We start from the raw sequence: 17,214 nt of genomic DNA, 5'->3' as shown, positions 1-17,214 counted from the left end.
GGTCTATAGACAAAGGAAACCCACCTTACTCACCTGTGCGGTGTCTTACCTGGTCTGTAATGAAAGGAAATACACGTTACTCACCTGTATGGTGTCTTACCTGGTCTGTAATCAAAGGAAATACACGTTACTCACATTACGGTGTCATACCTGGTCTGTTATAAAAAGAAACACACCTTACTTACCTGTATGGTTTCTTACCTGGCCCGTTATCAAAGGAAATACACGTTACTCACCTGTATGGTGTCTTACCTGGTCTGTAATCAAAGAAAATACACGTTACTCACCTGTACGGTGTCTTACCTAGTCTGTAGTCAAGGAAACACACCTTACTCACCTGTACGGTGTCTTACCTGGTCTGTACTGAAAGGAAATACACGTTACTTACCTATACGGTGTCTTACCTAGTCTGTTATAAAAGGAAACACACCTTACTCACCTGTACGGTGTCTTACCTGGTCTGTAATGAAAGGAAATACACGTTACTCACCTGTACGGTGTCTTACCTAGTGTGTAATCAAATGAAATACACGTTACTTACCTGTACGGTGTCTTACCTAGTCTGTAGTCAAGGAAACACACCCTACTCACCTGTACAATGTCTTAACTGGTCTGTAATCAAAGGAAATACACGTTACTCACCTGTACGGCGTCTTACCTAGTCTGTAGTCAAGGAAACACACCTTACTCACCTGTACGGTGTCTTACCTGGTCTGCTATAAAAGGAAACACACCTTACTTACCTGTACGGCGTCTTACCTTGCCTGTTATAAATGGAAACACACCTTACTTACCTGTATTGTTGTCATTTATTAAGAAGAGAAAAAACAATTTGTTTGTAAATGTTAATAAAGGTACATTTTACAATTGAAATTTTCTACGTAATAACTACTAGTAAATGTTATAAAACATTTCCTTTCTGTACTCAGAAGAGGAGCCCGCTCGTGCCATGTTCCAACATTTTATTAGGCTATTAATAGCATGTGGGCACATTTTTCTGCACACAAATAATGCAATTAATATTGTTTATGTGTCAACTTCTTCCAATACTTTAAAATATTTAGGAAGTGAAACGAAATACATTTTTGTATTTGAAAAAAGTTTGTACACACTGTAACAGATACTCATCTAATCAAATCCTCATTGTAACAATGTTTCTGTGATAAATAAAGATAAGAAAAGTCCAGTTTGGTGAAGAGTTATTATAATAATGTAAATAGTATTGTTAATAATAAATAGCTATGTTTTTCTAGTATTGGTTACCTGCCCCTAGTCAGGTTTATAACACTAATGTGTCTGAGCCTTTTGTACATTAATTGGGCACTGAGGTGAATCAATATCCATATTTGCACTAAGTTCCTCAAACCTGGGTAATTATAGCACAGAAAAAAGGGCCACAATGTAGATATCAGTCAGATGATAGCACTATGAAATGAAAATCTTGTTCAGAATTCACTCTAAAATGGTTGTATGATTAGCTATGCTACAACAGTCCCTCCCGCGATACTTATAGAACAGTCCCGCAAGGAGGTCACATGACTAGTGCCCGCCATTTTGAATTGCTATAGTGAATGTATGGTAGTATCGGCGGCGTACATTTTGACCAAAAACAGGGACTTAAAATGCTTGTAAAGCACGGAAACTCCGTACACATCAATGGGACACCATCTTGAACATGTTTGTGGCGGTAGGTTTAGGTGTCGTTGCGCGACGGCCGATATTTTTGTGGATATAGTGGGCATTCGCTAAAAAGACATTTTGCTGGGCGTTCGCTAAAAAGACCATCGAGAATCGAAAACTTTGATTTATGTCACTTCGGGTCAATGGATTGACTTGAAACTCAGGATTAATACATGGGAGCACAACGTGGACATATTCCAAGCAAAAAAAATGAGATTCGTGCAGCGCGGACTTCTCTAGAGTGGGCGTTTGTGGGCATTCGCTAAAAAGACCATGCGCGCTGACATAACCGCCCCCAAAAGAAAACACGCACAAATACACTGATGACTACGAACAGCGGGCTATCGAGTATTTCATATCACGTTTGATATTTCTAGTTGTATCACAAACACGAGAATTTACATTGGAAGCTTATATAATATCGTTAACGCTGTAGTGTCTTACGTAGAAGATGGTGACACCGAGTTTCAACCACCTGTCGAACAAGTCAACTTGTCAAACTGCTTGAAGCTATAGTCTGTTCGACTCCCTCCCGACGCCGTTCGTTTGGCGATAAAGTAAACACAACCCCATGCAACACATTACACTTACGTCACCACAAAAGTGTTGTACGCTTATGTTATCTATCTAAAACTAGGACACGCTAGGTGTTTGTACAAGGTTCACCAGAAATCATCGACACCGTCGGCTCACCTGAAAAATACTTCCGCCTTGCCTCCCAGTAACTGTTTCGCACCAGCGTTTGTCTCACACCAGTGTTTCAAGTGAGATCATCATGTGAAAATGAGCGCGAAATTCAAATGGTGTTAAAAGCTGGCGCTTTTATGTCGTTGATTTCCACTGAGTGCCGGGAGTGAAAGTATGAGCTTGAGATATCCCCTATTTAAAAGCACATTGGTCCACCTCTAACGTTATCTCTTCTTAACAAGCGTTGTCTCAATATTCTAATCTACTAAGTATGGGGGGCACAAATTTGTATCACCTTATTTTGAAGGAATCATCCGCGCGTTTAAATTGTAGAGAGCCTGGTGTCACCTGTAAAAATAGTGAGATACGGTGACAAATAAACAAGATGGCTAAATAAAAAAACAAGAATTGAAGTGATAAAACATGGTACTGTAAATGATTGAATTTCGCGTCAGCGGGAAAATGGAGTGTATTAATTACAGTAAATGACGGTATCTCCGCAAGATATATCATTTAACGTTATGGAAGTGGCTCTTGTAACAGTATTATCTAACTTACCCGGAGCTCCCTATTGTCACGTTTTGAACACGTTGATTGGAATAATCAGAATAAAGCATTTAAACTATATTCAATTTCTTCATTTTTTAAAGTTTGGTAACTACATGTATCATAAGTTATGCTTACCAGGGAGCAATTCTACGGAGTTGAAAAAAAGCCCCCTTTGGCTAATTCTTTATAGTGACATGAAAACTTCTTTACTAGTGACACGTTAAAAACTGTTGCACAAACACTTGTTCTGAGTCACATGGATTATTGTGCATGTCTTCTGTCTGCGAGTTCCCAATCTCATTTAAATAAACTACAGACATTGCAAAATAAGGCTGCCAGGCTAGTACTTAATGGAAAGTACACTTCTAACACTGATGACTTACATAGAAAACTGAACTGGCCAAAGGTAAACGAACGACTTTATACCCGAACCCTCACTATGTTCCACAAAATCCTTACAGCTAAGAAACCAGAAGCTACCTACAAAAGACTACATGCAATCAAAAATACCCACCGACACAACACCCGACTAGCTCATGGGGGGGGGGGGGATTAAGATTGCCCAAACCCAAAACTTCTGCTGCTACCTTTCCTTTATAGGTGTGTTAAATCCTACAACTCATTACCACAACACTTCAAATCAGCCACACCGTCCATGTTCAAAAAGCACATCAAAGACAGACTAAATACACAGACACAAACTTACAAACCTCTGCAGCACTGGTGGTAAGACATTTATTGACAACTATGTATATAGAATTAATGTTTAGAATATTTGATACTGACCTCTGACCTCTCAGCTACTCGATCTCACAACTACATTTACTTTTATTTTAAGAATAAGGTTTTGCGGTAATGTTTTCCTTTAAGTATAACGTTAAGTGTATATTTAGGTTGGTTGGATAGGTTGTGAATTAAGGTGTAAATAGTCTCAATGTTCTGTTAATGTATTATGTTAAGTGTTTGTCTTAAGACTCCAGGAAGATTAGTGACGCATTGTCAGAATTGTACATGTATTCACTAATGGAGATCTTTTCAATAAACTTTGTGCAACAACTTTCAATAATCTTTGTGCAACACTCCCCGCGGAGTGTTTGAATTCGCCCTAAACGGAATGTTAAACTGGCTCCCAACACGTGACAATCTAGTTCGATGGGGGAAAATGTTGTCACCCAAGTGTCCACTCTGCCAAGGACGACAGACTCTGTGTCATGTCCTCAACATGTGCCCAGTAGCCCTTAAAGACAGGTACACCTGGCGACATAACAGTGTCCTTAGGGAACTGGTCACCACCCTCAAGGTGTGGCACGCCAAAGCAAACCCACAGACCATAATCAGGTGCGATCTGAGCCAGGACTTCATCGAAGGGGGAACGCACACAACAGTCCCTCCAGACATCCTGCCTACTTCACTGGTACCAGACATCACCATTCAGGATCCTGTACAACAAACACTGAACTTGGTTGAACTTACCGTCCCTTTTGAGCAGAATGCACAGCACGCCGAGGACAGAAAAATGGCCAAATACGAATGTCTGATCAATGAAATAAACTCGCACAGTAGTTACAGGGCTAGCCTTGTTACAGTTGAAGTAGGGAGCAGAGGTTGGATTAACGGCGAGAACACTGCAAAGCTGAAGTCACTCTGTCCGGTCAGCTACAAAGACCGTGAAGTGAGACATCTTAAAAATAGACTGGGAAAGTGCGCACTCTGTGCATCCTATGCTATCTACTGTGCCCGAAACACACCTACTTGGGACTGTACGTCAGGACTGTTTATCTACAGAAACTAGTTGTATCTGGGTCTAAATTTTATGATGTATCTGGGCCAAAATGTTATGAAATGTGACGTTAATGTTTTTAAACGATTTTAATCTGTCACTGTACTTCTTTTTAATACCTTGCGCCCTCCTGGAGAACAGATCTAGACAAAGGGCTGTCCTAGGTTTTTAGCTTGTAATATTTACATGTATGTATTCATCTTGTGTGTAATAAAGATGATTTTCAACCCCCTAAACAAAACTTTACAGCTACAGCGCAAACTAACCTTTGTAATTATTTACCATCTATTGTTTACCGGTATCTGGTGTAAGCACAACAAAGCAATTTGCTCACTGGTGCTTAATTACTAAAAAAAGCATTCAACAAAGCATCTAAGCATTACGATACACAGGTGGAGATGACAGAAACACTATTTAGAACTATGACAGAAAGTATTCACAAACTGTTGGAAAGATAGTTGGAAAGTAGCCAGATAGCGTTGGAAATTTCGCGGCATAATTAGGTAAAAGACCACATTCTCTCAGTGGTCAGAAATAAGTAGGCCAGATAATGACCTTTGGATTATGCGTCCCCCCATCCCCATGTGTAAGAGCGAAAGGTCAGGAGTTGCATAACGATTTCCTTTGAGAGGCTGCCGACGGGTCTAAGTATTGACATTTTTTTTTAGATTAGGTATTGGCATGGCATGTAGAAACATGAATTTATATACATCTACTAGAAAGGCCGACATTTGCTTGAGAGCAAATACAGCATATTTCAGCCATCTCTTACCAGCAACAGACTGTTCCAAAATCGCCCATGTGCAAAAATGGAACATATCTATCTGAATAAAATTACACACTTAAGCCCAAACAAATGAATCTTAGAACATATCAACATGCAAGAATGAACTTTTCCAGTGTACCACATGTAGAAAGGTAAAATAGACCAGTCCAAAAACATTCCGCTAAAAGATGAAATTTTGAATCATCACCCGTCCTAAAGTGACCATGCAAGAATGGACTCTTCCCTATTTAAGTGGATTAGTCCCAAAATACTTCCGTTAAAACATGACTTTAACAACGTATATATAACGACCTTGCCTGGACAGATCGGCGGATGGCTGGGACTATCTTTCTGTGAAACAATTTTTTGACGATGCAAATGTAAAATCTACTGCAGCGGTTTGTGTTTACTTTAAGCGAATGGCTTGTGAATGAGAGTCGAATTGTCTGGATCACAGACCTTTGAACACAGCTCGACAACTCGTTCGACAGGTTAAAGTCTTAGCTCAATCGCAGGTGCCATTTGTTACAGAGGAGACATTACAACAACAGCGCACTACGAGGGTGAGTCAAAAAGTAATCCCATCTGTGCCATACCATGTTTTCGTAGCCTACTTTCCCAATACCTATTAAGAATGTTTAACGAACAAGAAGTGTGCTAAGTTTCGCTTCTTTTGGTTCATGAGAAATTAGCCAACACAGCGCATATTCAGGACACGGACGACCGTCCGACAAGCTTTTATAACAAAGGGTACATTATGGCGGCACTGTTCCGACATTTCCTTTCACCTCAATTTCCCGTCCGTATTCACTATAACTTGGCGCTTCTGTAACTAGACTCAACTCATACCTCACGCCACTCTAGATGTGATTAAGAAAACTGATTGGAGTTCATCAGAAATGATAAAAAAATTGATGTAGAAATATGCATTTTTTTCCATGTGCATTTTCAATAATTGTATGTGGGTCGCGGACGTTTTAATCGAACCTCCCCTGTGCGCTGCTCTTTGCTTCTGTAGGACCTACAAGGGAACTGTTATCTTAAAGTCGCTAAATCTGAACAAAATATTCAGATATTTCAGTCCCAATGAGACATTATGCCCGTACCTTTATGCCACATTTGAACTATGGGAAAAAGACCCTGCTACGATATAAATAGCGTTACTTTTGGACTCACCTTCGTCGTATATTCAGAATGTTTCAAATAAATGCGTATTTGAAATGCATTCTACGATGATTTTCTTCGTTGTGACTCATGAAAGATTGCTTTTCACTGAAATTGCCCACCCACAGTGCAGACAACAGCTTGAATCAAGATGGATCCAGTTTGGAAGTTTGTCCTGCTGCTGGCTGTGTGTGGATCTGTCACTGGTGACTCCGCCATCCCCGTGGGGCACCTGCAACCTCTGGGGGGTCATCGACCTCCTGATGTTCCCATAGATGAGCTGCACACCATCCCACATCCACGGGTAGGTTTCTGTAGTATTATATTCTCCTGTTCAATAAATTTGATACGTATTGTCCTCCTGCAGTCATTATGTCTACCAAAACCTCTGTTATGTAGCCTTGGTACCATCTGGAAAGTAGTTCACTCCGGCATTAATTATATACTATATATATACAGTCAGACGCTTCTAGCTCTGACATTCATTATACACTATATGATTACGTTATATATATCGCTTGTCTGCTGTTCTGTCTGGGATCCTAAACCACGTTAACGTCTGGAAATGTCTAAATTTTGGATGCAGGAATGGGTTCAATTGATCATCCGAATAGACATTCCAACACTGGAAAGGCCCTCCGTCTGCTTGCGGGAAGGCCAGTTGTCATCAAACGAGTGCTCTAGAACCTATTCCTTGATTCGTTCATTAACCAGCATCACCACCAAACTATTTGAATGCGTAAAGTCTCCAGACGTATAGCAGAAGCGAACATAGGAGCGAACTACTATCCGGATGGTACCCAGGCCACTGTTATGTGCAAATGTCATGGAAGTTATATAGGCTGAATGCACAGGCTGAAGATGATTGATAATATCTTAATGATATGAAATATTTTGTCTGTTCAACTGTAGGAGTTCTGGGACAAGTATGTGAAACATGAGAAGGCTGTGATACTACGAGGTGCTGCAAAAAACAGCCCTTCCTTCACATTATGGACAGATGAATACCTGAAGGACAACTATGGAAAACTAGAGGTAAGGCCATACTGAATTGATTAATTGGTTTCATAGATTCGCCATTTTTTCATCCATGAAGGATTATAAGTACACTATTTAAAAACTATTTTGGATAATTTTCAGCAAACAGTTACTGTACAGTAATTGTGTTTGTTTGCTTTTCTCAAGCTGAAAACTTATTTTCTATGTATTGTATTAGCCCTTGTTTTTACTCCAGAAATTTTGCAAACTTTTTTTTCTCTCGCCCTGTTACCCCTACATTTTCTTTAAAAATTTCAAACAAATTGTATCAAGACTTTGCCACAGAATTTAGGAACTGTTTGGTCCACTTGAAGAGCAAATTTGTGTGTCTTGCTCAAACTTCAGATATTGTTGTCATCTTACAGATTTCTTATATAGTCGTTAAAGTAATTATATAATCAATAGGTGAGCTGCATACAACGAATCATTTTTGTTTTCCTTAAAGGTTCGTTTAGAAGGAAAGAGGGAAAAACACAGCTGGCTTCCCATTGGAGTAAAGGGAATAGGACGAGACACCATAGAACACTTCCTGGACACTTATCACGACAGTGATGCGTACATAGTGTCACAGTTACCCACGGACATGTACCATGAAGTCCTGGTACAGCCTTGTCTCACCTGTGGCAGCTTCAGGAACAGTCTTGTGGAGGTAAGGCTTCTGGAAGCTAACCATAATGATTAAGACATTTGTTACATAACTGAGAAACATTGCTAAGTTGTCTTCTTTATCCCGTCAGTTGTCAAAGTATGACACTGTAGATATAGGCTAATCTCCTAGCAGATTTATCGGTGGCAAAGGCTGGCCGAGCAACCATCAAAACTGGCCAAGTTTTTATACTATCTCATGCGGGTAAGTCTGCTGGATTAGGTATAGGTGATCTACAGTGAGTCATAGTTCATAGTTTGACTGACTACAAAAGATGCAGAGACATCTAGTGTGTCTAAGATTTGTATAGTTTGTAATTGTCATAAGCATTTTTCTTGCTGTGTCTCAGATTGATCTGTGGATGAGCTCTAACGGTGGCAGCAGCATTCTCCACAAGGATGCCTTCAACGCCATCAACTGTCTGTACAACGGTACCAAACACTGGAAAATGATTGAGCGCAAATATGAACCTCTCTTACACAAGGTAAGTGTTTTTCTGGTCTAAACAGTGTAAAAATAATCTGCAGCTAGTTTGACCAACTGAAGACCTTTGATGTAGTCCACTAGTCAGGACAGGATAGACAGACACTGTGTACATTGTACATGTTCAGTATATTATTATTGTTATTGTTATTGGGTGAGCCGACTGCTCTCTCTTGGCTGCCAGGGGCTGAATTGCGAGGAGCCTACAATAGGCGGGACTAACTCGCAAGTGTCTGGAGCAAGCTGCCATTCGGCGCAGTTCAGGTGACCTCAATATGACAGTAACTGCCCCAGGTGCAGCCAAGGGACTGTAGATTTTAGTTTGTTGTATGACAATGCACAATTGTTTATTGAAAATTGTAGAACAGCCCATATTGACACACACACAGAAACACACACACTCACACATACATGTACATGTAGGTAATACAGATCTAGACAAGCCCCAAACAACATTTCACTTCCTTAGCCTGGAGGTTTTGAGAAACTTGAACACATTCTGTGTAGTTGTTTTTTATGTTTCATACTTACAGTCAGTGTTTGTTGTTTAGGCTTGGGAGCCGTCACGAGAGATCGGAGGGTACTCAGAAGTTAATGTGCACCAGGTTGATCTACTGCAGCACCCCAACATGGCCAAGGTTCGCTGGTCCAACTTCACCATTCATGCAGGGGACTGCCTGTATCTACCCAAGAGTAAGTGTCACCAGTTCAGCTGAACTCCATTCATGATCGGTGTTAAAGCCCTACCCACCTACCTACGAGCTAAAGTTGCCCATACATCAGAACAAGGGGGTCATACTCCCTGACTAGAGATGCATCAGGCCTGGCGCCCATTTCCGCTTCAAAGGGCTCAGAGCCTTACATAGGTGCATGCACCACAGCAGGGGGCTAGCTATTAGTCCACCGGTAGTGTAGTATGTTTAGCTTCAGGGCTATCATCCATACTCTGCCTGTTAGCAGAGAAAGAAGTAAGTACCATCTTTGGTATGACTCGGCCACAACATCCAGTCTTCCATTGTGCTCTCCCATCCAAGGACTGACATGACTGCATGTTGCTCAACTTCTGAGATCAAGGAATCAGGTGTATCAACGCACCACAGCTGAAGCATACCCACCTACCTACCTACCTAAAAAGTGTTAAAGCCCCTCCCATACTTTGATAATACAGCAACCCGATGATTTTCGAGTGCTAAAACCTGTTCTCTTCTTTGGCAATAACTGCAAATGCTGCACCAATGGACGGTGCTCTATCTAATTTTCATCCCGACCCCATCAACCTAGCCTGAAACATTGCCTCTGTGTGCGCTCCCAGGTTACTGGCACCAAGTGGAGTCAGTAGGAGATGTGAACCTCGCCGTGGCTCTCCTGTTTGCCAGGCTAGAGGAGTTTGATGACTCTGACTGTGACACACAGAAGGTGGAGTACACACCCCTCAGCGACTTTCAGGTTAGTTTCTATGAATTTTATATCAAATGCTTGTTTTCCATTTTAGTCTCATACATGTAATGTTGTAGTACAGTATGTAGTCTAGCTACTCAGGCTATTTTCCTATAGATAAGATTTGACTGAATCTGTGTTGATGAATTGAGGTCCCAGACTAAGTAAGACCTACCTCCAACTGGCGCGGAAGGACCCAACTATGAGGGCAGTCACGACAGCAAAAACCACTCAGGTGGCCTCTAATGGGATTTTCTTCAGGAGAAACTCCAGGGTCATAGCCTGATTAAATCTCGCTTATAGCAGCCCGCCAAACATCCGCCGGCCCACTATCAGCTTGATAGAGAATAGCCCTTAGTCAAGGGAACTGGGTTTTCCATATATGGATAATGTATGTAATTGCCGGGAGCCCACCAGAGCCTGGCTTTTGGTTGCTATGGACTGGGGTGGGTTGCTATGTGGTGATTGACAGCATCACACCTCTTATCTGTAGTTGATCTCTCTGATCTGTGCCACTTGTACTGATGGTGGGAACAGAGTATGCAGAGTTCTACTATTATAAAATGATGTCTTTTTTTAACAACCGCTACACCGAAGAACTAATGTGAAAATTACCCTTCAATACATAGAATAGCATTCATTTAGGTAGATGTGCCTGTGGCATAACTTTTGATGTGCCAGTCATTATAGGATTATAGGAGGGACATATCATGGTTCTGAGAAGTTTGACCAAGGAGGTTGACAGGCTTCAACTGTCACAACAACATGGCGCATTTTTGTGAACCAACTGTTTTTTTGCAGTTCTCTGCCTATATAGATTTTAAAAAATGTACTTTATGCCAAGCTTTCGTTGCTGGCCACATAAAATCTCACCACCAGGCAAAATAATAGTTCCAGGAAAGTCTGCGCTCCAAGATTCCTTCAAGTTTCTTGAAATCCCCACAACTGGCACAAGACGTTGTTTTCCTATTAAACACAAACATGCCTCTGCTCCCATGGGTCCTTCACACAGAGAACCACAGCCCGGCACAGACAATGGGAGAGGCAACTAGCCCGCCCACCGTCTGGGTGGTGGAGACATGCTAATATACTGGTTTCCACGGTAATGGGGGCTTGACCAAAATCCTGGCTTGCCATTGGTGTTGGTATTTTCTATAACAGTTCCCCCAGGTTATAGCTAGTGGAGCACAAACTCCGCGGGGAGGGGCCAGTTAGAGCCCTGGACAGCGGAGTTTGTGTTACACAGACTACCAGGGTCATAGCCAGCACCACACCTTTAGCATAGCCCACCTTTTCTGGAAACCCTAAAAAGTGTGAACTACATTTTTTATTCCAATACTAGGTGATGTGGGATTGGCCAGGGTTTGGAAACATGACCATGGGACATATGGATTTGGAGATGGGGGCCAGGGAACAGCTGTATGAAATGGCGGAAGACAGTGAAGAAGGACTTACTCAAGATTTCATCTTTCAACTACTCAAGTTGGTAAGTGTCGAGGCTCACTAATTCATGTACTTATTGTCAATGTCAACTAAATTTGTATGTCAATATTCGTCATTACACGTCCACTCTCTCATCTCAGCCAGGTCTCATGTAAATTGAAGTAACCCCCAATATAACCCAGGCAGCCATAGACAACCCAGGTAGACAGCCCAGCCTTTTCCATAAACCTGTGACCTTATAAACAGCTGTATTGCACCAAGGCAAAGTGTTTTTTTTCTGTTGTGAGAAATATGACTTTTCTAGTAGGATATACTTTTGTGTTATGTCCTCTACTCCTTGGTGTACACTTAATTTTTTTTGTGAGAAAAGTGGAATAATTATATCTACCTCACCTTTCATCAATGTATTTGTATTTTTCTACACAGGAGATGCCTGAATTTGATGACGAGTTTCTTCTTGGGAAGGCTGAAAGGGTGAGTAGAAAGAGGTGTAAATAACTGCATGAAAAGACACAATGGACAGGCGACCTAAGCAATGTTCGAGCATTAAACATGGGGAAAAATCTGGATAAGGCAATTGGTATCTACTGAACTATATTTCCAAATTTACATCGTTATTTCATACTTTAAGCAGTTAAAAATACAAACAAGCCATGCTAGGATTCCCTAAATTCACAGTGTCCTCGCGCCATTCCAGCAGCGGCATAGAATATTTGCTCCTTAAATGTTGCTATGGAATGGAATAGAGTTGCTTTATCTTACTACGTAGAAAAGTGCCCACAAGATTTATTTAAAATATTCATTTATTTATTGATCTTATAGGGTGGTCCCTTCAGTCAAAAAAATTGAACTTTGATAGTTGAAGTTCTTTCAAAGGCACAGACTTACAAATATGCAATATTAGACATCTTGAGAAAATCTTTGAAGTTGGTCAACTTTTACGTTGGCTTTATAGCCATATACATTTCTCCATTCCAGACAGAATGTGTAATATTGATGTTCTGAAAACCTCTTGCAGGGGTTTGCAGCTTTGGACGTGAACTCTAAAGGCAGTCTTGACTCTGACGATATCAAGGCCTTAGACTGGGACACACTTGGGGCCTTCATACTGGAATATGAAAACCAGGAGCCTTCCAACACAGAGCTGTTTGAGTATTCTTACACAACGGCCGAAGAAATCATGTAAGTTAGAATTCAGGGTGATCTGATGTAGCCTTGAAAAAAATGCTGCACCAAAAGAATTGTTTGATTGTAACCTTTAGTCAAAGCTACAGGATTGCAGCAACAGAAAAAGGTGTTAGATGTGTCATTATTTGCACTACAAAGTATCAGTAACCTGCCCGCTATGATTTTAGAACAAAAAGAGAGAAAACTAGAGTTCCACGAACACATACCTTTGCCAAATAAACCAGGTTTGTTATGTAGAATGATGTCTGTAGACATAAATGTGTTACTCATTACATTTTATTTTATATGCCCGGAGTTGGTTCATAACATTTCGCCATTGCTTATACAAATTAGATCCCTATTTACATAATGATATTAAATTGTATCAAGCATCACTTAAGCTATCAGCATACCAAAAATCATGATTCCCAATGATATCACAATGGAATGAACTCTCGCGAGATCTCCACTCGCGTGAGTTCATGACATGTGATATAACTCCCCCTCTATTCACAAGTGAATCATGAGCCGCACGAACAGGACGTTGTCTAGCAGAGCTCCTGTAGCGCTGTACCAGCCATGTGCAAGTCGGTGACATCTTTTACTTCTGGGAACGTATCTTGCCGGCAGCAAAGGACTGAGTAGTTTCCTATGGCGTTAGTATCACTAACCTAGAAGGTACGCAGTATTGCCTTGCCGCCTTATGGCGTGTTCTGGAATTTTTGTTTGGCGGTCTGTTTCCCGCGCTTTGGCGGGACAGTGTTCTCAGTGCAGAGACATTTTGCTGTCTGAATTTCGTTTCATTATTCTGTGAATTTGTTTGCTCACCTTTCCTAAGGCGTGTAGCTTGTGTTTTAGAGCATATTCGAGTTTTCAAATGTTCTTTCTGATACTCGTGTCATTTATGAGTGGAATTTGCATCTGTATGTGGAGCGCACGTGTTCGGTCGCGCAGGTGAGATTGATTCAACTTAGCGTGGTTAACTTGGCTTCGGATGCATTTTGATTTCCTTGTTTGTTTGTTTTTTCGCATGAGTTAGGTATTCAGACAAGGCTGTATCACCACCAGGACTGCCGTAATCCTTGTTTTCTCGCGCAAGGAGCCTAATGGAGCAGAACAACACTGAACTGATCACCGAGGGCCTGGAGGAGCACCTGACATTCCTCCCCTGACGACAACAGTGGTTAAACTTATTACTGACACCGCTGTGGGTGAGTTAAGCCATTTTTTGGGAACTTCGGGCAGTCGTCAAAGTGGTGGTCAATGTTTTTCTGTGTGTGCCGAAGCGCCATGTTTCGGGTAGAGTTGCCTGATTGGGCGGCCACTTAGTACCTGATTCGCTACTGTGATAGCCTACTGACCAACTGTGGTGTGTTGTAGCTGGCTACCTGTGGTGTGAGTGGTCATAAATCTTAGGTTCTCCGCCCTCTGATCAAGGGCCTTCGAGAACATTTCTACAGCCATGTTCCCAGACCCCAACACAAAACACCAGGACTGCCGTAATCTTGTTTCTCGCGCAAGGAGCCTAATGGAGCAGAACAACACTGAACTGATCACCGAGGGCCTGGAGGAGCACCTGACATTCCTCCCCTGACGACAACAGTGGTTAAACTTATTACTGACACCGCTGTGGGTGAGTTAAGCCATTTTTTGGAAACTTCGGGCAGTCGTCAAAGTGGTGGTCAATGTTTTTCTGTGTGTGCCGAAGCGCCATGTTTCGGGTAGAGTTGCCTGATTGGGCTGCTCTCGTTACCTGCATGTATGCAGGTATGGTTTTGATGCTGGTGGGAACTTTTCGGTAGCCGGGGATGTAGGGCGCTGTATCTCGTGAACGGATGGTGCGAGCACGACGATTTTTGGTACGTGGGTTGGGGGTGGTAGCCTAACACTCAGGTTTGATTTTGGGCCTCCTGGCGTTTGAACTTGACATTGCAGGTGGCATTTTTGGTGTTTTTGGGGCACTTTTGGCGCTGTGTGTCCGGAACGATACGCGCGATTGCGACGATTTTTGGTGCATGGGTGGGGGGTTGTTGCCTGTTGCCTAGGATTGACTTTGGGCCTTGTCGCGTTTGAACTTGACCCGGCAGGTCGAATTTTGTGTCCGAGAGGGGTGTTTCCGGAGTTATATCTTCTGAACGGCTGGTGCTGGCGCGATGATATTTGGCACATGTGTCGGCGGTGGCTGAATAATGCTCAATTTTGATTTTGGCGCCCTTGGTGCTTGAACTTGACATTTTAGGTTACCTTTTGTGCGGGCACGGGGCGTGCGCTGTATCTCCGGAACGCAAAGTACCATTGTGTTGCTATTTGGTACGTGAGTTGTTTGTGGTGTCCTGGTGGTCAGGTTTGATTTTGGGCCTCCTAGTGCTTGAACTTGATACTGTATAGGTTGATCCTGTTTTTGTGTGGTTGGGGCATCCTCCCAATATCTGCTTGGTTTTAAAAACAGATTATGGTTGGGTGTAGAACCATCATCTGGCCTGGGCCACCTTCAATGTATCAGGTTACTTAGTGGCACTGACAGTTTGCCAGATGACGGGAGTGTACAAGATTATATATCTGTTGGTCAGGTATAATTGGAGTTTGCTTATTACTCTTTGTGGTGTTTCTAGAGCTGTATAGTACTGAGTTTTAAGTTTCGGTACAAGTTCCTTTACCCTGTTGGCAATCATGGTTGAACTTGAACTTAAACAGAAGAAGATGCAATTTTCTAATGTGGAGGAGAACTGTATAGAGTGTGGGCATAAGAGAAAGGTATGTGTATGATTTGTCCTGTGTTTCTTTTTGTTTCTTTGGTAATGCCATTTCCATACTGTATACAGGTAATTTGTTGTTTTGGGCTAGTCATATTCGCTTGGTTTTTGGGCCTGCTTAATCTATGGTACAGGCAGGGTTAAGTGGTGGAGGCGTAGCTTTGTTCTGTTTTAAATTCAGTATCGTTGGTTGCATTTTGTCGCGGCAAATATATGATGAAATTCCCCTTCTAAGCAACTGCTCATTGGTTTGCGGGGATGTTTGCTGGGTGTTTGCTCTGACTACAACAGCTTCTGAACTTTTCAAAGCTTCCATTGCCAGTAGTCTGTGTAACACAAACTCCGCTGTCCAGGGCTGTAACTGGCCCCTCCCCGCGGGCCGGCGGATGTTTGGCGGGCTGCTATAAGCGAGATTTAATCAGGCTACATTGCCAGCAGCTTGCCATCTATAAATGGGATTGACAAGGACATTTTTCATAGTAAATTATGCTGTTAAATTTGGCTTAGATACTACAGGAGATTTAGGTTTGGGTTGGATGGATTGAATGAAAATATCATACCACCCTGGGGACTAACTGTTGCTGCTGCATGGGGGCTACCACTATTCATATTGTCTAATGTCTATGGAACTACAGATAAAAGTATCATTGGTCAAATTATGCAAGTAACATTCCGATGTCAAGTGAATAACACCCCAGAAATAAATCTTTAATGAATATCATTGGAAGAACACAAACCAAGGAGACTTAGCAGCTGCATTAGGTCAGTACATTGAAATAGGAAGATATTAGTATATCATGTGACAGAGTAACTACATGTGCATGGGCCATCTGAGACAAAAAAAGGTAGCGTCTCAACAACTTCAAAGTACTGTGGTTGGTTACATACTTAAGAAATCCAAAATAAGTAATGTTCATCCATGTCCAAACTTACAAATTCAGAAAATGGAATTTCAGAGTCAGACTTTTGCATGGTGCACAACCAACACGGTAAAAAGCTCATTTTTCCAACCACGTACCACAGACAAAAAGGCAAAAATACCCAATAGGTCTACAGAAACCCAATACATTTCATGCAGGCCTGAGGTCTACGAACTCTTGTTTTAGCAGTGTTGCTTGTCTGTTTTACCGTATAATTTTGCCATGGTTTTCTGTGCTAGGCCAGCATTTCTGCAATCTGTGGAGCAGTCAACAGCCCGGAAAGTGGTTGGACCAGGCTCAAAGACTTCAATACTCGGGCAGTAGTCAACAATTTGCATCGGTGATTCCAAGTTGACTGTGATATCCTTTCTGAAAGTGTTTGCTTTGGCACTTCAGGTTGTCGGACAGCCTGTACGCTAGTAAGAGATCTTTTAACCGTCGTGAACTCGTGATGTTTCTGTTTTCTCAGTAATTTTTTGCCGCGATGACGTAACATGTGATGTGCCCTTCTTCCAGTTTACCAGCTCCTGTCATGCTGATCGGCGGGGCGCAGTTCGGGGCGGGTCGCAGGTCTGCACTAACCCGGCGTTCTCTCCTCCCCAGCTCCTGTCAGGCTGACTGGCGGGGCGCAGTTCGGCACTATCCCGGCGTTCTTTCCTCCCCAGCTCCTGTCAGGCGGACTGGCGGGGAGCAGTTCGGCA

At 42.2% G+C, this 17,214-nt stretch overlaps 2 protein-coding genes across 7 annotated transcripts in view; one reads left to right on the top strand and one right to left on the bottom strand.

Moving 5' to 3' along the window:
• LOC118428307 overlaps window positions 1-2,706 on the bottom strand; it is a 16,221-nt gene extending 13,515 nt beyond the window's left edge. Inside the window, exon 1 of one of the 4 annotated variants that reach the window (XM_035838333.1) lies at window positions 2,663-2,706. The gene's annotated coding sequence lies outside the window, so the exon portion shown is untranslated. Of the gene's footprint in view, window positions 1-2,124; window positions 2,150-2,271; window positions 2,292-2,373; window positions 2,479-2,662 lie in introns of those variants that run through there. The other 3 variants (XM_035838332.1, XM_035838334.1, XM_035838335.1) reach the window with 3 other exon arrangements.
• A 3,059-nt stretch (window positions 2,707-5,765) lies between these two features.
• LOC118428308 overlaps window positions 5,766-17,214 on the top strand; it is a 19,482-nt gene continuing 8,033 nt past the window's right edge. Inside the window, exons 1-10 of one of the 3 annotated variants that reach the window (XM_035838339.1) lie at window positions 5,766-6,025; window positions 6,760-6,930; window positions 7,539-7,661; window positions 8,110-8,313; window positions 8,660-8,794; window positions 9,345-9,486; window positions 10,106-10,239; window positions 11,573-11,716; window positions 12,100-12,147; window positions 12,692-12,855. In XM_035838339.1, coding sequence (XP_035694232.1) covers window positions 6,778-6,930; window positions 7,539-7,661; window positions 8,110-8,313; window positions 8,660-8,794; window positions 9,345-9,486; window positions 10,106-10,239; window positions 11,573-11,716; window positions 12,100-12,147; window positions 12,692-12,855 — 1,247 coding nt within the window. In that variant the 5' untranslated portion in view covers window positions 5,766-6,025; window positions 6,760-6,777. Of the gene's footprint in view, window positions 6,038-6,754; window positions 6,931-7,538; window positions 7,662-8,109; window positions 8,314-8,659; window positions 8,795-9,344; window positions 9,487-10,105; window positions 10,240-11,572; window positions 11,717-12,099; window positions 12,148-12,691; window positions 12,856-17,214 lie in introns of all 3 variants that reach the window. The other 2 variants (XM_035838336.1, XM_035838337.1) reach the window with 2 other exon arrangements.

Source organism: Branchiostoma floridae, chromosome 12, assembly GCF_000003815.2.
Source record: "Branchiostoma floridae strain S238N-H82 chromosome 12, Bfl_VNyyK, whole genome shotgun sequence".
Classification (NCBI taxonomy): Eukaryota; Metazoa; Chordata; class Leptocardii; order Amphioxiformes; family Branchiostomatidae; genus Branchiostoma; species Branchiostoma floridae.
This window is presented reverse-complemented; position numbering and strand designations above follow the sequence as displayed.